Genomic DNA, 23329 nt, shown 5'->3' on the forward strand with positions numbered 1-23329 from the left:
CCTACCTTCATCAGTTCTCTTTTTATCACCTATCAAATATGGGTAGGTTTCTTAAAAAACACAAAAAGCTGAGATAATTCCATTTTTGTAAAGGACTTTTGATCAGATGCAGATCGATCCTCAAAACTTAAACAGACATGCAGCTGTTTGCCCTATAGGGCGATACTTCCAGGTTTTCCAAGTTGCAGAAGTATAATAGTGGTATTCCAGATTGACAAGATAACTCGTCAATGGCAGGGAAAGATTTAAAATGGTTTGCAAGTTTGTTTCACATATGTAACGTGTTACCTTTCGACATGATTACGTAATACGCAAGGTCATGCCAGCGGGTCACACGGCTATTGCAAGACGATAAGTTGTGGTTTAAAAGTACATAATTTGTATATTCTTTTTTGCCGAAAATGACAATCATTTGGCTAGATAAGACCCTTATGCCTCAGTTGGGATCATTTAGAGCCCTTTGAAGCTGCATTTAAACTGTGAACTGTTGAGTAGGGGTGTAACGATTAACCGTGCAAATGCGCGTTTTCTTAATGAATGAATTTGAATGAATTACGGTGAAATCCCAGCACATCCGAACGCCAGGGGGCGCTCTCATGCAGAAACTCCCTTTGTGCCACAGAAGTAGCATTACAAACGCTATTCCAGGAAATGTCTACAGGAATATTTATATCGCTTTTTCTTCAAATTGTTTCAGGTATTTTCATGATAATAAAGAATATTTTGTATGATTTTCATTTAACGAGTGTTGCTTTTTTAAATGCACGTTATAAACGACTCTGACTCATAATGATTGTTAAGGACTTCCTACTGACCAAATGCCATAGTACATGCACAAGCTGTGCATTAAACAAAGAATCGCAGCCTTGCGATTCAGAATCGATTTCAGACAGGCATTTTTAATGGGACCTGCGATTTAATCGTTACATCCCTACTGTTGAGGTTCACTTAAGTCCTCTATTTATAGAGAAATCCTGGAAAGTTTTCCTCAAAAACTCAATTTCTTCTCGACTGAACAAAGAAAGACATAAACATCTTGGTTGACATGGGGTGAGTAAATTCAGGATTTTTTCATGAAAGTGAAGTAATCCATTAAAGGCGGAGTGCACAATGTTTGAAAGCCAATGTTGATATTTGAAATCACCTAAACAAACACGCCCGTACCCCAATAGATTCTGGACCTTCTTTTGATAGACCGCCCCACACATACGCAACCCCGGCAAGAATGTCAGTTAGTAGACACTCCCCTTACTGCTGATTGGCTACAAGTGTGTTTTGGTAGTCAGCCCGACTCCCTTTTCCAAAGCGTTTTTTAAACATTGTGCACTCCGCCTTTAAAAACAAAATATTTGGCAACTGTTACCTTAAAACCATTATTTGTTTCCTCAAATAACGTTTACCATTTGCAGGTCAACTCTGTTAGGGCCCTTAGATGTTCCAGGTTCACCTCAGGTGGTCTTCTCTGTGCTCTTGCTTTTGGTCTTCTTTAGTCACTTTTGTCACCTCCCTCACCTATAACACTCTTTTGCTTTGGTTGCTTCTCTGCTGGCTCTTTTTATCCATTCTTTAAATAGGTTGTTGTGGTTATCGGATGGTAGATTTTATAAGTCATCGCCCCCATCTTTCTCACCATGGTGTACAGTCCTTGCCATTTGGTCTGAAGCTTACTGGTTGATGTGGAAAGTAGTAGCAAGACCTTCTGCCCTGTCGTACTTTTTGTGCCTCTTAGGTTCTCTTTCGCTTGGTCTTTTAAATAAAGCAAGTTCACGAATTATAGCACAAAATACAACTCATGCAATCAGTGTGCAGGATACGTAATATTTACATCTTTACCAATAGACATGTTCTTGACAAGCCCATTGCAGCTTGACTTAAGTTTCAATGCTCTTTCCTTTCCCCGTAGTCATCAATTTCTCCACTCATCCGAGAGTGAAATGAAGCACGAGGTACAGTTGGTAATGGGGTTTCATGAGCCATACGATGGCTGCTACCAATGGTTTTCGCTATGAATCACCCAGCGATGAGATTTTAAATAGGAGGATTTGGCCACACCATAGTGAGTTATGCGATGCCCCACTGTTCAAGGCATTGAAAGCATGCAGTATGATAGTTTTCTCTCATCTTCTAATATATGTCTGCGCATGAGTGCTTGTATAGTTTTTCAGTTCTTGGAAGCGGATGTATATACGGTTTTCTGTTTATTTAAGTGATGTTTGTTGTATCCGCTTTGATATTCAGATCATAGCGTGGTTGTGGATTGTGTGCCCGCACACTTGATCGTTCCCCGCTAATGATGCCACCACCCAAAGGCACACAGAGGAATGACAGCGACGACTCCAGCCTCTGAACTTGTGTTTGTGATGTGAAGTTCAGTTATATTAATCATTCTGTCAGACAATGAGAGCAAGGCACCCATGGGGTAAAGAGGAGACATGGTCCTCTGAAGCAGAGTTTTAAAGGAGCGAAAAGAAAGAGCGGAGCTTGTTATTGTTTGTCTGAGCTCCTCTCCGCAGAGATGGTTATGAATGGGGAACTGCGTAAGCAGCGCGTTTAGAAGCTTATTCATCACGTTTGTGCCGGTGTCAGAAAGCTCTTTGCCCCAGAGAATGGAAAAGTGTGTGGATTTCGAGGTGTTGTGTGCTGAACACAAATCGAGCGCTTTGTTCAACAGTGCTGACAGGGTTTAATTGTTGGTCTAAGTAAATCACAGTTTAGGGTCTTGTGCCCAATGTGTCACGTATTTAAGATGGCTTGTCAAGGTAAATGCATTCAGCTTAACGATGGGAAATCCCAGCATCTAACGGTTTTATTGTTCACTGTTCCTGTGTAAACTGTGTAAACACTCATTATAAATTCATTTTGTTTTCTGCAAAAATGGCGTTGTGTTTATGATTCAACACTGTACATGAATGGTATTACTGCAGATTTTCAAAAAAATTTACATTGAAAATGCTATCTATAAATAATTGTGTGTAGTATTTTATTCAGACTGTTATATTCATAGCTCTATGAAGTAGGTGTATGAAATCGTATCTAAAATGTACATTAGCATTAGCACCTGAGTTGGGGAGCAATTTGATTTAACTCTTTCCCCGCCTTGTCAATTAAGAGAAAACATTTGCATAGAAAACGTGTTACTGAAGAATTTTTTTGTTAATCTGCAATACCGCGACTATACACTAGTTGGCAACTTATGAAAAAACTGAAGCCAAAACTCTATGTATGTTTTTGATAATCATTCTGAATCTGATCTCTAACAAAAATCCTTCACAAACATGCAATTATTTCAGCTTTTTGCTAAAAAATATATTTTTTAAGAAAAATACCCATGTTTAAGAGTTTATAAGCAGAGAAAACAATATAGATAGGATGAAACTGTTTTTCCTTGTTTTGTTTGTTTGTTTATTGTTTGTTTGAAAGCACTGGGTCTGTTCTTTCATTTAATATATTTGTTTATATATTTTTAGAAGAACAATTTCCTGGAAGGCATTTTGTGAAACTTTTGTGAAAATCACCAAAAATGCTGGCGGGCAATAAAAAATGGCTGGCGGGGAATGAGTTAAAGGGGTCTTATGACATTTTAGAAAAAAAATATTTTGTGTATTTGGTGTTATACAATCTTTAAAGTAATCCAAATACTGTACATTATTCTTGCTCCTCTATGTACCTCCTTTCTGAAACGCAATGATTTTTACAAAGCTCATCGTTCTGTAAAGCGCGGTGTGCTCTGATTGGCCAGCTATCCAGTGGGTTGTAATTGGCCGTGTGTGACGGAAATGTCACTGTAAGGGTTTTGTCTTGTGTTCTGTTTGTTTTGTTAATAGGTCTTTTATTTTGACATCATGTTCTTCCTGTTTTATTTTGACATCATGTTCTTCCTTTATAGTGACAAACTTCCTGTTTGTCACTATAAAACCGGTTCAATCTGTTCATTACATTGCAAAGTATCGTTTGTGTAATAGCTGCAATCCTGAGTGTTTCCCTGCCGTGTTCATGTTTGTTTCTTGTTCATGTTATGGTTTTGACCTTTGCCTGTGACCTGGATTACATTTGTGGATTACCCTTATTGGATATGTTTGCCTGCTCTTTTGGGATTTACTAATAAACCTCTTTGCACTTGGATTTATCTCTCTCTCTCTCGCTTTGTGAAAGCAGCCCTTCGTTACAGTTACACCCTTCCGTATTTGGAATAGCAGTTCTTAAAAGCACAGCACCTAGACGACATGGCAGCGGTATCAACAATAATACATAGAGAATAAAAGTAAAGTAATTTGGGGCGGTGTTATGCAAATATTTCCACACAGTGACGAAGGAATTTGGGGGTGCGATTGAATGAGGCGTTTTAGGAAAACATTAATGGATCTCTTATATGCACAAACAGCTTTTAACACTCCAAAGACAAAATGCAAATATAAAATCGCATCATGTGAGCACTTTAATACCACACCAGCATGTTTCAGACTGATAAGGCTGGCTCTGTGAAATCATTCAGATGTGTTGTATATGGTATAAGGTAAGGTTAAAGTGATACATGATTTTGTACAGCCTAGATGCCGCGGTGTGGCTGACAGTTGCTTCAGGAGATAAGATGATTGATTACTCTATACCCACTCAGCATATGGCGCTATGTAAGATTTTAGCTCACAGGGTAACCATGGGTAGAATAGCGATATCTCATATGTTAAAGAGTCTTGGGTGATAAATGAAGAATGTCTCAGTGGATTTCATTTACACACATCTAAAGAGTTTCTATGGATTTTTTATAATGTTTAATATGATTTTTCTAAGAATTACAGTAATCTTTACATGATTCTATCAATAAATAGAAATCAATGGTCATTTTGTGTGTTAAAGAGAAAGTTTGCCCAGCCATTCAAATTTATATTCATTTATTTAATTAATTTATCAAAATAAGTAGTGTCTCTAAAAGGTATTGAAACTTTGTAACTTTGTGTTGCACTTTGTGTTCTCATATTATTACTTTTTTCTTTTTTTTTTCTTTGGATAGAAGCATCTGTTATAAGCCTAAATGTGAATGCAAATGTCCATAATTATTTTTTGAAAGCTGTATGACTTTCTTCTGGGAACACAAAATAAGATATTAGACAGATTGATAGAGACTAACAGTATCACTTCTTAATCACTTTTTTTGTATGCAACAAAAAAACAGACACCGTATGAATATTATATCAAAATAGTGAAAGTCATATGGTATTGGAATGACTCGAGGTGAGTAAATAATGACAGCCTTTTATTTCTGTGTGAACTGGACCTTTAAGGTAATTTATCAAGTGTGATTTATAGCCACCATGTAAAAATAAATAAAAAAAATCCTGTTGTGTTTTTCTGTTTCATGCCAGTGGTTTCATTTTCTGGACTGTGTTTATTTTAGAATTGACAGAAAACTGAAGAGAGGCATTTTTTCAGCTCATTTCATTATTTGTAGTCCATATACTGTGATTTATAAGCAACAAGCAGATCAGGGTACATTACATTTAGCAGAAATGCAGTCATGCACTCAGGATGAACAGAATGAACCCAATTGAGCAAGGTTTGGATTAACAAACAGCTTGGAAAAATAATTTTATACCGGGATTGTCGGTGTGTTAAAGGATTCTCTCTATCACCTGTCACTATAGCACGAAGAAGCACTGATGCACGCTGCTGCTGTTAGTAACTCGTATATTATATATGTTTTTTTATGTAACTTGTACTCATTCTTTGTATTTATAGGTATGGTTAACTACAGCGAGGTCACTGGCTACCCCTTGGTTCAGCACTGGAAACTGCGGTCTGTTATGTACCATGTGAAGCTTAACCAGTGGACCCTTTCTCAAGGTAAATCAGTGTCACACTTTACTCTTCTTATCAATCAAGCATTTATGATGGTGGTCTGTCTGAGGTCGCAGGCTAGCTGCCTGGACTACCCATACTTTTGGTCTGGTGGATTAAAGCAATGTCATGCAATGGTCTCCATCTCTAAATCAGTTCTGATGGAGAGGTAGTGAAGAAAAAACTTGATATCATCAAATATGGTTGCCCGATGTGAAAGAAGTGCTTCTGAGAGCTTTGTTAATCTATGTGTGTGTTTAAGCAACTTCAATTTTGTCACAAGCATGTTGAAGTGTGTTGTTTTTGTGGTAAAATTGTGACTTCTGAGCACTTTTACATATCAAATTGGCATTATTGAAGACCGATTTGATTTCCCTCTTTCCTCCATTATGTGTTCCTATTTGTACTACACTGTCCTGTCAAAAAAAAAAAAAAAAAATGCAAATCATTTTCAGAATAACCTAAGGAACAAAAAAGAGCAAGCCTAAATTATGGATGAACTGACAGTGTTTTTTTTTGCTTTACTTGTACGTTAGCCACGTATTTGCAATTTGAACGCATTTGCTTCAATTGTTTAATGAATGTTGTATATTTAATGAGTAGATATTCGGTTCCCGATTGCAGTTCTTAATGTAATTCGCACTATTAATAAATGGTCAGAATGGCTTTTAATATTTTGATTTCCTTGCTTCATTTTCTTGCACTCGTTGATCTCATCCCATAACAATTGAAAGTCATTATTTTTATCTGACTGAGAAGTAAAAGTTTGTACATTTTCTAGTCAAATGTTCATGTTTTACCATTTCTTTCCTGTCTTTCCTGCATCTTGTCATTTGTGGTCAAAAACAGACATAGATGTGAGATCAATTAATGTCATACAAATGATTTCTAGTAAAAATTAAAGCCTTGCTGTTGCTCGAATTCAATGGAAATGCCAAATCCAGTGTTCAAAATAACCACTCACCAAGTGCCAAATGTAAAAAGTGTCCTGCCAGTTGGCTGGTCCTTTACAAACTGCATGTAGATTATTTTGGCAAATGATAATGTCACTTCTAAATTTAGCATCAGAAATGTATCTGTAGGATTCCTAAAGTTTGTTAAGAACTTCTTTTCCAACAAGAAAGGTTTGTTTAATCTGTGTGTGGAAAAGTAACCCTGACTTGTTTCCAAGGGGAAAAATAATAAAGTATTTAAATAGTTTCATTAAAAAGCACAGCTTTGCACCTAATAGTTCATACCTCAGAGGTACATAATGATTACCAAAAGAAGGTTATTGGTACATCAAAGATACATTAGTATCTCAAATGTACATACTGTACTAGTACCAAATATACACATAACTGTACCAGATTAGGATCTTTTTAAAGGGTATTGCCCGAGTGATAGCTGGGATACATATTTGACTATTTTTTAACAGCTTAGAAACACAAATATATTACGTTTAAAATACACTGTAAAAAGTAAAAGTTGAATCTACTTTAAATATACTTAAAAATTACTGATAACACTTAAAAAGGTAAACTTACAATTTTCACTTAAAGTAAGACAATTTAAGTTGAGCATTTATTTAAGTTAATTTAACTTTCACTATTTTCAGTGTATTAAATAGTTTTTTTTAGGTTTTGGGACAGTTAAGGTGAGACAAAATGGTGTTTTTTGTTCCATAGATGTTTTGGAGAATTAATCTTTTTAATAATACTATTTTTGATAATATACTTTGCCACCTTGCACACCACTGAGTTGTGTTGCCTAGCAAATCTTTCAAAGGTCTTGTGTGCTTGCAAACATCTTTATATTTAATAGTACTGTGGGCCAATTTTAATACCGTGACTAAAAGCATGCACTTAATTTTAGGATGGATATTCTGTGTTAGTTTGAAGAAGGTCAAACATCAGCCTACACAAAATAGTCTCTGCGTGGCCTGTTGTTGTTTACCCTTTTCTCATTTTCCAAAATAACTTAATTTTACGAAGAGCACTGACAGATAATGTTTTCTCTTGCAACATGCTTTGCTATTCTAACTCTGCAGTGATGTACCCATCTTATTTTCGAAGGTGGAAGTAAGTGATTTGACGTATTTCCTTTTGTTGTGCGAGACTTCTGTTTCATTAGCCGGCCGAAAAAAAAACAATGACGTTGGAGCATTAACAAAACAAGATTAAAACCAATTATGGTAAATATTTACTACACCCACCATGTATAACCCAATAGGAAGATGAAATTAAGAAGTAGCCTGACATATCATATAAAGATATTTTAAATTGTTTTGTCATGTTGCTCAGAGTTGACAGGTCTTCAAAGCGCAACTTTCAAGGCACAGTTGGAAAGTCAGTCGGGTTTTTGTATTTGAAAAGACCAAGAATTTGTGTTTTTACATTTTTCATGCGTAAGTCTAAAATGATTAAAATAGCAGTCAATTCAAATATTTTTGTTTGTGTTTCAATGGCGACACATCAAGCTCATTACGTGTGGTGCTTCCTCCTGATAGTCAGCTTTCTCATTCAACACATTATGAGTTATTTGAACAAACCATATTTAACATATTAATTAGATTATAGTTATATTTATGTTTTGTGTAAAATTTGCATGAATGTGTTTATTACGTAGCTTCTTACACATTCATTTAGAAAAATTATTTGCTTTTTCAATTAAAAATTACCGTGCAGAACATTTAGCACTAATATAAACATTAACTAATTAGCAGTTTATGTCGTATATATTATGTACTGTAATCTGTTTTGAAAAAAGTAGTAATATATAATTGCAGATTTAAAGGATTAGTCAATTTTCTTAAAAAAAAATCCAGATAATTTACTCACCCCCATGTCATCCAAAATGTTGATGTCTTTCTTTGTTCAGTCAAGAAGAAATTATGTTTTTTTTTAGGAAAACATTCCAGGATTTTTCTCATTTTAATGGACTTTAATGGACACCAACACTTAACAGTTTTAATGCAGTTTAAAATTGCAGGTTCAAAGGACTCTAAACGATCTCAAATGTGTAAATAATCCAATTACCATTTTTGTCCACAAATGCGTATAATCCGTGAAATATAGATGTATAGTCTATTGTTTACATCGGATTTCGCATGACCGTCTGGTAATAGAATATAATATACAATCTGAGGACTATTTACATCGTAACATGTAAGAGTACATGAGAATATACTCCGCTAATTTCCGCCCCAGCTTCTTTTATTTTTCTTTTGTTTTGTTGCCCGAACTTCTTTGACAGTCTGTGGAGACGCACGCTATAAGTTTGAAAAAAAAAAACTTAGCAAACATGTCTGAGGAACAGGGCAGCCGTGTCACTACAGTCACGTGACTTCATGCTTGAGCCGAAAGAGAAGACAATGCTGAATAAAGTCGTAATTCTTGCTATTTTTGGACCAAACTGTATTTTTGATGCTTCAACACATTCAAGCTGACCCACTGATGTCTCATGGACTACTTTGATGATGTTTTTTATTACCTTTCTGGACATGGAAACCGTACATAGATTTTCAATGAAGGGGACAGAAAGGTCTCGGACTAAATCTAACGTTAAAACAACTTAAACTGTGTTCTGAAGATGAACGAGGTCTAAAGAGTTTAGAACGACATAAGGGTGAGTCATTAATTACATTATTTTCATTTTTGGGAGAACTATCCTTATTTAGTAGTCACGCTGTTCCCTTTGGGGGCGGGGGCGAAAACACAAGACGCTTATACATTATGTAAATACACACAGACAATGACCCCCCCCCCCGCTGCACGCTAGAATCTCCGGAAAAACAAGCCGATTTCAACCTCAAAATGTACGCTTTTAAATATACAATAACTGCTATCTAAAACATGGAGAGGCTTCTTCGTGATCTCAACTAACAGATTCTGCAATAAAACTAAAATCACAAATTTTGAAAAAAAACTTTGTTTCTCATTTTCTCGAAACTTGTGCTGCCGACTTGTGTCACTGGTTTTCGTGACGGGTCACAAATATGAAACGCACATTTGCGGACCATTTTAAGCAATAAACCGACACAAAGACACTAATTAGTATCATTCCACATACAACAATGTCAGAACGGTCCTCTTTCTCCACACTTGTAAATACTGGGGCGTAGTTTCGCATACGTCATCCGTGACCTCTTGACGTGATGACGTATTATGTGAGGTCGCGCTGGCGACCGGAGATAGACCAGACGAGAAGTTGTGGTTTAAAAGTGCATATTTTTTATTTTTCTTGTCAAAAATGACAATCGTTTCGCTATATAAGACGCTTATGCCTCGTTTGAGATCGTTTAGAGTCCTTTGAAACTGCAATTTTAAACTGCATTAAAACTGATAAGTGTTGGGGTCCATTTAAGTCCATTAAAATGAGAAAAAACATACTTTCTTCCCGACTGAACAAAGAAAGACATCAACATTTTGGATGACATGGTGGTGATTAAATTATCTGGATTTGGGACTATTCCTTTAAATAAACGAGCTAAATTAGCATATTTTATTTGCATATTATTAGTTGTTTTTTAACAATTATTGTATTTATCATGTACTATCAGTTTCTATGGAAGTTTTTACTGAATGGATTTGTGGATACAGATCAGGGGTGGTATCTACATCATCTCAGGATTATGGTCATTTTTTTCATTTGTACCAGCTGTTATGGCAACCCTAACTGCATAAATGATGCCGGTCTTTCTGGATTTCATAATAAACATTAACTAGCAGTAAAAACGGCACGCCCCTGTCACTTGGAATCATCAACCGCAGCATAGCTGCACTGAAAATCATCATTTTGATAATAAAGCTTCACATCTCAAACTCGTTTGATTCTTTTCTCTTCTATTTAGTCAATTATGCTGATTTCCACCTTTTTACTGAATCGTGAAATGGGATGTAAAATTTTATGCGATACTGTAAAACCTCCTACCTTTGCGAATCTAAATGACTTCTCCTTCCCTCTCCTTATCTTTCTTTACTTTTCCATTTCAGTCTTTAGTTCAGCCGTTCACTCGCTTGATGGGGCCACGCAGCGCAGTGACTTTGTGTCCATCCTAAAAGAATTTGGCAACCATTTCATCCAGGAAGCAGTGTATGGATTTGAGGAGTCCTGTACCATATGGTACCCCAACAAGCAAGTTCAACGCCAGCTGTGGTTGGAATACCAGGATATCAGCAAAGGTAAGCTTAAAATGTGACCCTATCTGTGAAATCCAGGCTAAAGTGTCATAATAATGAGATTGTGTTTGATTTGTAATAATTGATTTCACATTAGTTTAAATCTTTGACATGGCCTTACTAGGTCAATTTATAGAGTATATTTTCAAAGAATGATCTTTACTTTATGTAGGATGATTTTACATAGAAATAAATTACTAGCTGGGTTTTCACAGGCTTGGTCACATTGTTTGACAGTATTTCATTGGCTGGATTAGATTATATTAAAATGCTTATTGCTACAAATGATAAAAGCAACAATGTGTCTCTTGGAAAAGGAAATCTGTATTACTTTGCTAACCATCTGCGACTGTGGCTTCCACTTTTGTAGCCTAACACTGGGTGAAATCTCATTGGTATGTTTAACATGCATTAAAACATCAAATATCATTTAAAGGTGTAGCGGAGGATTTTCTTGAATTTTACAAAATTCCCGCCTTCTCCACTTTTTTAAAAAATGCAATTGGGCAACACTCTTGATTGACAACTAGGAGGACCAATAGTCTTGATGATCCACCCGAAAAAAGGAAAATCTTCCGCAATACCTTTAATGGTTTAGTGATATGATGTGTCAGGATATGCATCAGTTTCAGCTTTTTACTGGAAACCTCATGTCAGGTTAGTACACTGTGTTTTATTTTCTCTAATTGTATCATATTGTAAGCTTTAGTGGAATAAAGATTTTTATGAGGGGACAAATCGGTTATCCATACAGAATTAGTAGTATAAAATGCAATTGCATATTTATACATAACCAAATTAATAATTTAAGATATTGAGTTTGAATAATACAGTAGACCATTGTCTAAATAGGCATGCATAAGAATGGCCCAAAGCACCCTAAAGTTTGGTTTTGTGGAAAAACATAAAATCAGTTTTAGAGAAATATGGACATGAGCAGAGAAACTAAAACTCGACACAGCCCCTGGGAGGTTAGTCACATCTGTTCGGCCAATAAATGGGCAAGGGCAGATGTGAGAGGGCTGGCTGGATAAAGCTGAACACAGGCCAATGCTGCTCCATCTTCAGAAGGCCCCTGGGCAACCTCACCTGGTTTTATATGCGGTGGCTCCACTCAGCTGAGCCCACGTAAATGTACAATGTCAGTTAGGACAAAATGAAAATGGTAAGAAAGCAAAAAGTTAGATACGCTAAAATAGTTTTGTTCAGATTAAAGCTCCTATAACACAAGCTGTTTTAAATTGTGTAAAAAATACCGTGTTTTTTTTACACGTGAAACATGAACACATGTTATATTGTGCACTGTAAACAAAACCAAAGCTTCAAAAACACAAAAAGAACGGCAGCTTTAAATCAAAGTTCTACTTCTATTTTTTCATGTCAGCATTTTGTTCACATTTTTACATTGTTTTAAGAGTTCATATTTCTATAGGGCTAGACAGACTATAGAGTCAGACAGGCAGAGTTCAGGCGTCTGTGTTTCTGGCTGCCTTATAAACAACATGGCCTTGCGCATTCATAAAAACAACTGAGCTTTAAACATAAACAAATGCATTGTGATCCACACAGGCATTACTTCAGGAACTGAAATAAGGACCAAGGTCGTTCAATAAGACATGCAAGAGGCCTTAGCCTGTGCAAGTCCCAATGAAAACATGAAGTGAATAGGATGAGAACGAGGTGGATAGCAACAAACAAACAAACAAATCATTGCAGCAGTGCCTGTGGTTGGAGCGCGAAAATTTGTATATCATGAGGAGTAAGAGATTGTTCCTATTTGAACCACTGTATCATATGGAGATTTCTTTGACACCTAAATGCTTTGCACATCCGTGATTACTTTGACATCTAAATGCTTTACACATCAGTAAGATGAAGAGCAAATAGATGGCCATTAACACCATGAACAATAACTATGTACAGTGGTGTGAAAAAAGTGTTGGCCCCTTCCTGATTTTTTTTATTTTTTGCATGTTTGTATATTGTTGTAAACACGTAAATGTTGTAAACACTTTAATGTTTCAGGTCATCAAACAAATGTATATATTAATCAAAGAAAAGTAATCACAACATCTTTTTTTTAAATGAAGGATTTTATCTTGAAGAAAAAACAAAATCTAAACCCACATGTCCCTGTGTGGAAAAAGTGCTTGCCCCCTAAACCTAATAACTGGTTCAGCCACGCTTAGCAGCAACAACTGTAATCAAGTATTTGCAATAACTTGCAATGAGTCTGTTACAGCGCTGTGAAGGACTTTTGGCCCACTCATCTCTGCAGAATTGTTTTAATTCAGCCACATTTTACGGTTTTCGAGTATGAATTACCTCTTTAAGGTCATGCCACAGCATCTCAATAGGATTGAGGTCAGGACATTGATTAGGCCACTCCAAAGTCTTCATTTTGGTTTTCTTCAGCCATTCAGAGGTGGACTTGCTGGTGTGTTTTGGATCATTGTCCTTTGAGATTTTTTGGTAGAAAGCAGAATTCATGCTTCCATTTATCACATCAAGTTCCTGAAGCAGCAAAACAGCACCTGAACATCACACTACCACCACCATATTTTGCTGTTGGTATGATTCTCTTTTTCTGTTTTACAAATGTCAGGGCATTCATGGTAAAATGACACAGTGGCTTTTTTTGGTGGAGATGGCGTTGGTAAAAGATGCACTGGAAACCCTGCAAGCCTTGTCCCTGTTTCTGCAGAGGAGAGATGCCACAGCTGTCAGTGCCAGTGCTGAGGTGGATGTTGCACTGAGAACACTGAGGTCTATGCGGCAAGCATATGGTGTAAACGCAAGAGGCCTGAAGGAAGAATTTGAAAGTTTACACTCTTTCAAGGGAGTGAATGTGTCTCAGCCAAGTGATAGTGATCATCGGAAGGCAGAGGTCTTTCGTGAAAGACTGTTTGTTTCTCTGGCCGACAACATTGAGCGCAGGCTGGATGACAACGGAATTATTTCTGATGCAGCCGTTCTAAATCCGTCAAATTGGCCATCTGATGAAGACGAGCGCATCCTTTATGGAGACAACAAACTTCTCACCATTCGGAAGACTCTCGCTGTTGAGGCTGCAACCAGTACCATACTCCTCAAGGAATTCCACCAATTCAAATGTCATGGCACCACAGGAGACAATCTGCGCAAAGTGCTCATCACTGTCTCCACACTCCCAGTGTCAACAGCTGAGTGTGAAAGGGGATTCAGCGCCATGAACCGTATTCTCACAGATGAAAGAAACCGAATAAATGTTTCCACACTGAACAACCTACTGTTCATTTCCATAAATGGGCCAGAGGTTGCCTACTTTCCTGCCCGGAGATTTGCAGAAATGTGGATAAAAGAGGGACGGCATGCTGCAGATGACGCTCCCACAGGAAAGCAGAAAAAGACCACAGAAGTCCATCATCAAGGCAGACTGTTTTCCTAGTATGATGCATAGGCCTACACTATAGCCTATTCATGTTTAAGTTGACACTACGTTGTGCCATATAGTTTTACCATTCATAAATATGTGTTTTGACATGAGTGGCAATTGCATTATCCATGGTACTGGGAGGGGGATTTAAAGGGATAGTTCACCCAAAAATGAAAATTCTGTCATCATTTACTCACTCTTATTTTGTTACAAACCTGCATAAATTTATTTGTACTGATGAACACAAAGGAAGATATTTTGAGAAATTTTTGTAACCAAACTGTTCGTGGACCCCATTTACTTTCATAGTATTATTTTTCCTACTATGGAAGTAAATGGGGTCCATGAATGGTTCAATTACAAATATTTCTCAAAATATCTTCCTTTGTGTTCATCAGAACAAAGAAATTTTTGCGGGTTTGTAACAACATGAGAGTGAGTAAATGATGACAGAATTTTTGTTTTTGGGTGAACTATCCCTTTAATTCTTGTGTTTTTTTGTTGTGCATGATCACAGTTCATATGTGTTAATAAGAAAAAATATTTTACAATTCCTGCAAATGCAGTGATGAAGTTCATGTTCTCATGATTTATTTTTATGAATTAAAATGTTTTGAAATGTGCTGTGGACAGAGATGCATTCATTTTTTTCTCTTTCGCGCAAGTTATGTTTTGAAAGACAATGTCCTGTAGCTCAGGCACTGCCCCAATTTTCAACAGGCTCACCTAAAACTTTATTTTCCAAAAAAAAACACTTTTACTATATTCTAATTTTGTCAAGTATTAAAAAAAATAATCTCATAATTTGTGCTAAAATAGTCTAAATGTTTAGTTTTAAAACCATTTTGAGCTGGTTATATTTTGATGTTTCTGCTTAAGTTCAGCAGACAGTGAGGTTTGGGTTTGTTCCGATCAGAGCTTGTGAGCGGAGAGCGCATTTCTGTATATTAGAAATATTTTAATTAGAAATATAAAAAAAAATATTATAATGAATTTTTGTTAGGTCGGACAATGATTACCAAATTTCTCTTTTATATTGCTCCTCATAACCACTGAAACAGTCAAAAAATCAAACCAAAAGTAAATTATGGACGGAAGTGTTGGGCACAAAATGACTTATGAAAACATCCCCCCCTCTGTTTTTTTCACAAATCGCACCCTGTATATATATATATATATATATATATATATATATATATATATATATATACAGGGTGCGATTTGTGAAAAAAACAGAGGGGGGGATGTTTTCATAGGCGTCGATTTCGGCGACGGTGGGCACCCACCATATTTCGTCATGAGTTATTTTGTACTCACCACTAGTTTTTACTTTTTTGACTGTTTTCAGTGGTTAAGAAGAGCAATATGAGAGAGAAATTTGGTAATCATTGTCTGACCTAACAAAAATCCATTATAATATTATTATTATTTTTTTTATATATTTCTAATTAAAATATTTCTAATATTCAGAAATGCGCTCTCCGCTCACGAGCTCTGATCGGAACAACCCGAACCTCACTGTCTGCTGAACTTGCGCAGAAACATCAAAATATAACCAGCTTTTTAAAATGGTTTTAAAACTTAACATTTAGACTATTTTAGCGCAAATTATGAGCTTATTGACGATTTTTTATAATTCTTGACATAATGCGTCTCTGTCCACAGCACATTTCAAAACATTTTAATTCATAAAAATAAATAATGAGAACATGAACTCATCACTGCATTTGCAGGAATTGTAAAATATTTTTTCTTATTAACTCATGAAGCAGCCTAACGCAATATTTTTATTCTAATAGCTTATCTTTCCCCACACATATGAACTGTGATCATGCACAACGAAAAACGCGTAAGAATTAAATCTTGAATGGCAAAACTGTATGGCACAATGTAGTGTCAACTTAAATATAAATATGAACAATGTCTTGATTGCAAAGTTAAACCATAACAGTAGAAACAGTTTTACTGCTGCTTTTAAAGTAATAATATTAACTTTACACCGCAATGCGGAGCTACAGTGAAATGATAGAAAAGACAGATGCATTATGTATAGTCACTTAGCCTCATTTGCGCAAACTGGACGCGCCCTCGCCTCGCTAAACGCCTCATCTGCGTGTAACTTCGGCCATTCTCAGTGGTGTGACTGGGACACTAACTCTGCTTGTCATCATAAACAGATAATCAGATTGTGATGTTTATTCCCGCTTTAATAATATGCGGATGAATATGCTGCCTTACACCGTTTCGACACACAGCTCCATAACCATCTCGCATGTGTTGATAGGCTACTCGTGAGGTGTAACCGGGTCTGTAACCAATCAGATAGCGCCGTGGGCGGGACATTGAGCAAGTCTGCATGCAGAGTGGTGAATACAGAGAGGCTGCGCGGCAGCTGTATCAGAGCCAGCCAAAGCAGCGCATTTTAAAACAAAATTGACTTTAATCAAACCACGGATCAGTGATAAGTTTTGTGATCCGTCTCGCCACAAGTGTAGTAGCACTGATCACTTTGAGGGGGGGATAAATTTATTCCCACCGGGGATAAAAATAATTAAGCAGAGGCAGGGATACATTGACCAGAAAGGGGGAAATCCCACGCATCCCCCCCAGCAAATCGCACCCTGTATATATATATATATATATATATATATATATATAGTTTTGTTGCGTTCGAGTTGAGAATAAGCTTTAAGGCACCTGCATGTGTTTTTTTCTGCTGTAATTCTGTCTGCATATATTTCTGAACAGATTTTAACAATGTCTTACATACTGCCAAGATCAAAGTCATACTCTTTTATCTTATTTCTCATTAAATCTCCTTCAGAACCAATGTATGGATGATATGCTATGCGCATTATTACTCTGTATATTTTTTACAATGTTGTTTTTCTGTGTGTTTGTGTAAAGGCGCCCAAAGCCCTTTATCTTTACAATGGTAGATGTAGTGTCTTAGACAGAGTCAGATAAATAATGGCCTTCTTTTCACCACTGTTTCAGTCCAGTAACTCCAACACCATGTTTTTTTTTTGTCAAATCAACTTTGTTGCGTTTTTGAAGGACATCACCTTGCAATTCAGGATAAAAATTTCGTTTTCTATCTAGATGGATAGCCTTAAATGCCTGAGTTTTCTCTCTTACCTGAAACCGCCATTATTCTTCATTTTGCCAGCACCATTCTGGCATTAAATATAGAGTTGGAACTAAAATGGGCTGTTTTTCATTTTTTTGATTTATTAATGGGTTTTGAAACCTTTTTCTCCCTTATTTCATATCATTCAATGACATTTAGATTCCACAAATTAGCTCCGTTCTGTGGCCGTGACCCGGGAGTCCAAACAGCTGACTGTAGGAAAGAATGCAGATGCTGGATATTAAGCATGTGTTAGTGGAAGTGAAGCGACACAGGATGGGGTCTTTATATCTCCTGTGTCTCAGTCAAAGGTCCTGCTCTTTGGATATGGGTAATGAGCTCTCTGGAGAATAGAGTGCTAAATCATTCTTGTACCTTTGCCATAACTAGCACAACCCTCAGACACTATAGTGTGCAACCCTAATCATTTTTGAGTGGTTTGGGGGAAATGTCGTCCACACAGCTTATGAATATTCATAGATCCGCTGAAGGAATGCAAATATTGGAATGTTGCATCAGCAGAAAAAAATATGCGATACACACTAATGTATTGTCTGTCAAATGTTTATTAAACAATTTGTTATTGTAAATGTTTTGTTAGAGTATACATTAAATACACTGCTATTCAAAAGGGTCACTTATGCCATTTTTTATTATCATTTCCCACATAACTGAATATCAGGCCTGTTAAATAACACAAATTGTACTATTTAAATGAAGTAAAAAGGTGTTATATTTAAGCATCTTTAAATTAGCCACGATTTGCTTAGAATTGTAAAAAAAAGGCCCCCCAAAATTCTTCTCAGCCCCCCTAAAAATTTTGCTATGTTAGCTCCATAAACCGTACAGGAATTGGGGGTCACTTCAGTCCCCTTTGAATTTCATTTGAAAACGGCAGCAGGGCAGACTTTGGCTCTTTCCCCTCTGTGACTTTCAGCATGTTTAACCCATCAATACAGGTGGTGTAAGCTAGCAATACAGGTGGTGTAATAAGGTGGTGGAGCTAGAGGGGTGTCTGGGGTGTCCTAGAATCTCCCCAGTTGTTTGGTAAGGAGATGTCCAAAAGTTATATTGTTACAGTGTTTGGTGGAGCATGTTGAAGTTTGTAGGGTAAGCATCTTGCTCCATGTGTTACAAAAAGGAAAATAACAAGTACAGTAGTTTTCAATAGCCACTTTCACACATACTGTACAGTCTTTACTGGTAAATTGCAGTTAACAGATCATGTGTGAACAGAACATTTCTGTAAATCAGTGCTGCCAATTTACGAGTAAGAGAGGTGGTAAAATAACCATCAATTTACTGGTAAGCGCTATGTGTGAACAGAGAACAAGAATTACGGGCATTAGAACGGATGGCGTCAGAAATCGGCAGCTTCGGGCATTTTGATACAAATGATGCATTTACCCCCGCACTGTTTACAGACGTTTCCACATGGACGCTGCTTAAAGTCGAACACACCTTGAGTTAACATCCACATCTCTTCACCAAAGTTGTTTAAAACCGCTTACCATCTATTTTACGAAAGCCACGTCTTTGAACACTCTCTGTTAAGCCTATGTTTAACTCTTCCCCAGATCAGTTCAGTTTTGAGTCACATAATGCAATGTTTGCTCACGAGCAACTGTGCGACTGTCAGTGTTTGCCACAAAAGTAAAAAACAACAAAATACAGACCGTGGATATGAAGTCATTACACGCCATTGTTTACAAATACAACACTAATTGCTAGAAGCTAGCGGGATGTCCGCCGTATCTTGGGAAAGTGATAAGAGACTTGGGGGTACGTTATGGCGCTTTTCCATTGCATAGTACTCCACGGTTTGGCTTAGTTTGGTTCGGGTCCGCTTACTTTTGGGAGCTTTTCCATTGGGTGCAGTACGTAGTTCCCGATATTTTTTTTGTACCCCCTCGATACCAGATGTGACGCGAAAACACTGTAGGTCACTGATTGGTCTGAGAGAATTGTCACTGCAGCTTCATCGCTATAATGTAGATTAGCTTTACCTGTGCTAGGCTAGCTTGCGCTGTCTCGAGCAAAAATGTTGTCATCTGTGCTCTGCTATAAGTTCCAAAACTCACAAACAAACATCCACAGGTTAAGAACCACGGAACTAAGAAGAGTTGATACATCCCTCTATCATCTTAGTGCGTGCACGTAAGCGCTGGGGCGCGCTGCGACACTTCAATAGCATTTAGCTTAGCCCCATTCATTCAACTTTACCAAACAGAGATAAAGTTAGCGCTTTTCTAAGCGGATTTAAAAGAGGAACTATATTGTATGGCGGAACAGCACTTTTGGGAGCACTTCGACTCACTTGAAAAATCCGCTCCCCTTCTCCCTCTCATAATGGGAGAGGGAGAATGTTACTGCGCCGAGTCGAAGTACTCCCAAAAGTGCTATTCCGCCATACAATATAGTTACCCTTTTAAATCCGCTTAAAAAAGCGCTACATTTTATTTTGTGCCAACATACTTGCTCGTATAACTACTCGTCTTAAATAGGAAAAACGTTGATGTGTTTGGTCACTTCTAACTTTATCTCTGAGTGGTACCATTGAATGAATGGGGCTAAGCTAAATGCCATCGAAGTGTCGCAGCGCGCCCCAGCGCTTACGTGCACGCACTAAGATGATAGAGGTATGTATCAACTCTTCTTAGTTAAGGTAATAACATAGTTTAATATGGAAAATGGATAGACTATTCCTTAAAATATTTCTTTTAACTTTCGAAAACTACGGTAGCTGGTCACTGGCTTTGCAAGAGAAACCACCATGCAAACTACCATGGTGGTTAGCCACCTCGTCGTTGTCAATGGCAAATGACTGCTAAAACAACACACACACAAGTTCACCCACTCGACGTGCACCAATTTGTGGGCCGGATGATGTCAGTTTACGGTGCTAACAATATCTGTATAGCCTACTGTCTACAAACATTAATAATATATTAACATTACTATACATCGTTTAAAAGGTATAACTTATGGTTTAGCATCAGTGTATGGTCTCGGTTTTGAGATACAAATGCTCTAGCATCATAAATGTAGTATTTTGTGACAGAAGTCCATATGACAACATGCAAAATATAAACGTGACTTCTTACCTTTTGTGTTGATATAACGATCGTGAGCGAATCCAGTCTGTTTCAGATGTGTGAATAATCCACGAATGTCCAATAAAATACATCCAATGACCATTTTTGTCCACAAATGCGTATAATCCATGAAATATAGATTAATCATATCGCATGAACGTCTTGTAATAGAAAATAATATCGCCTACAATCTGAGTACTATTTACGTCGCAACAAACTGTATATAAGATTACACTTTAGGTTCCAATAAACACGCGTTAAAACTTTGTTTTTAAAAGTAGGCGGGAGTATAATCCATAATATCTAAATAGCGCAGTTATTTCCGTGAGACATGATAACAGTAGAGGATATCAGCGAAGTGACTTCTCTGTGCTCTTTAGCTACCTGGTGGGTGGAGACCTGCGAGTGGGGTCGTGGGCGGGAAAATTCAAACGGAATGTGACGAAAAGGCTAGTTACGTCACAACGGAGCTGAGTTTGAAACCGTGGAATCTGAGATTCAAGGCAGAGGACATTCAGAAACCCGTATCTTACTCAAACCAGCATGGATGGATTTTTTTCCAAGTTTGTATGCGTGTGAAAGCACCACAGACACAAAATAACACCCCAAAACCCAGAAAAGGTGAGTTATAATATGGGCACTTTAATAAACAGCACATATCTGAGGTTGTGACTCTCGCTATTTTTAATCAGATATATGTCTCTCTGCTGTCATAATATGCACTCAGCCGACAAAAGCATTGCCTGTGTACTTTATATCTTTCACGTAACTTTGTTATTTAAATCATCTATGTTTATTTTAGGTGAACTTAAAAATGCAAATTAATAGACAACTTAAGAAACCAGTTTGCGAGCAGAGTTTTTAAATAAATTTTGGTTTTAAAAGTATATCAAAAAAGGGTTAAGATTGATTCACTCCAAACTTTCTCCAAATATGTGTTTTATTGCTTCAGCCTCCTCATATGCTTTTGCAAGATACAACCGAAATGGCTTTTTTGAGGACAGGCGATACTAAGAATATAATACTTGACTTGATGATCAATATATTATTGATAGTGGGACCAACTCAACATCATGAAATTCTTTACTGAAGAGATGAAATATAGATCGCACAGACAAACTCTACTGAATTACAGTGCACAAAAACGACACAAGAACCGGCTTTATGACAGTCATTGTACACCCACTCTACTCTCGTACCCTGTGTTTTTCTTCCCTGCTTTTCTCTCGCTCCTGTAGCCTCCCTCTCTTATAAAATGCCCTGTATGACAGTGAGGTTAGAGGGTAACAATCCACCGCTGCAGTGTCCACCGCTGCCCGAGGCTGAAAGATTGAAAATTGAGGAGCGAAAGATCGAGAAACTTGGGAAAGAAACAGATTCTCACCCAGCGCCTGTGGATGTGTTTCAGATATAAAACATCGAAAAATATAGGGAAGGAGATGATGATGAAAAGATTGAAAGCATGTAGAGATGCTCTTTTGGCCTGATCTACCATAGAGGAGCTCCCTGGAGTTGTAACTCGACAGGCCAGGTGCACAGGTTTGATGAATGAGCTGTGGATGCTCCGCTGTAAAACAATTAAAATCTAAGGAAAGCAGATGTCTTCACTGAATTAATATCTTTATCTGGGCTTATAAATTGTGATGCTGAGGTCCTAGAAAGCATGTTTATGTGGGTAATGGTGAGGCTGATAACAGCCAGATCCTACAATGAGGTCACTGTATTACCGTACCGAAACAGACATTAGTCAAAGCAGCAAATAAATTAGAAGTTGGTGAGCACTCCTACATTTAACATGTTTAGCATACCTTCTGAAAAAAAAGACACTTGGGAGTTTATTCCAAATGTAAGAATTAAAATACGTTATATAAGTCATAAATAATACTGGGACTTAAATGTTATACACAAGATACATTTTTGTTTCATAAAAAATATATTATAGATGCCTCATAGCAGTCCAGAAAAAAAGCAATTATACCAAAGCCACAAGTCTAACAAAGTTATTTTGTATTTGAAATAAGGGTTAAGTAAGTTTATTTCTTTATCATGACGCATTTCCAAGTATAATATTCTATTCTAATGATGTAGAAAGGGGTAGAAAAAATATATTATGCATTATGCTCTATCATACACCCGGCGCAATGCGCATTGCAAGTGTCATTTGCTAGTTTCAACCCGGCGCAATTATCATTTTCCCGTTTAGCTCCACGTTGTTTAAATAGCAAATGCATTTGCGCCCATTTTTGTTGTTCTGGTCTGGCAACTAAAATAGACTACGCCATTGACCAACAAAAACCTGTTCTAAAGTCTATGGTGCAATATGTTTTTTGTTATTTAAAGGCACACAAGGCAAGTCTGAGTATTATTTCTCTACTAGCTCCCCCTAGTGTCTGGGAGTAAATGCGTTCTATATCTAAGACTATACGAGCAGGGCCTGAAGTTAACTTTTTTGACCACCAGCCACTGTGGCAGGTGGATTTAGAAATCCACCTGCCACAGAGACTTTTTACCAGCCAGTTTTTGCCGAATAGTGAATTATAACACTGTCTTTATTGTATGAATTAAATATAATTTTTTTTCAGAGCTACAAAAGTGAATTTCTCTTTGTCTTAGGTTGTTTGATTAACATTAATGACACAGACTTAAGTAGGTTAATTGAGGTTACTGTCTCTTTAAGACCAGCACAGACTGGTTTTTG

General features: G+C 37.1%; 1 protein-coding gene across 4 annotated transcripts in view; it reads left to right on the forward strand.

The window, feature by feature from the left end:
* The window catches only part of astn1 (astrotactin 1), a 354343-nt gene that overhangs the window by 230038 nt on the left and 100976 nt on the right, over nucleotides 1–23329 (forward strand). For all 4 annotated transcript variants that reach the window (XM_065276610.2, XM_065276608.2, XM_065276609.2 and 1 more), the window contains 2 exons: nucleotides 5734–5838; nucleotides 10806–10994. In XM_065276610.2, coding sequence (XP_065132682.1) covers nucleotides 5734–5838; nucleotides 10806–10994 — 294 coding nt within the window. The remainder of the gene's footprint in view (nucleotides 1–5733; nucleotides 5839–10805; nucleotides 10995–23329) is intronic.

Source organism: Paramisgurnus dabryanus, chromosome 6 (genome assembly GCF_030506205.2).
Source record: "Paramisgurnus dabryanus chromosome 6, PD_genome_1.1, whole genome shotgun sequence".
NCBI lineage: Eukaryota > Metazoa > Chordata > Actinopteri > Cypriniformes > Cobitidae > Paramisgurnus > Paramisgurnus dabryanus.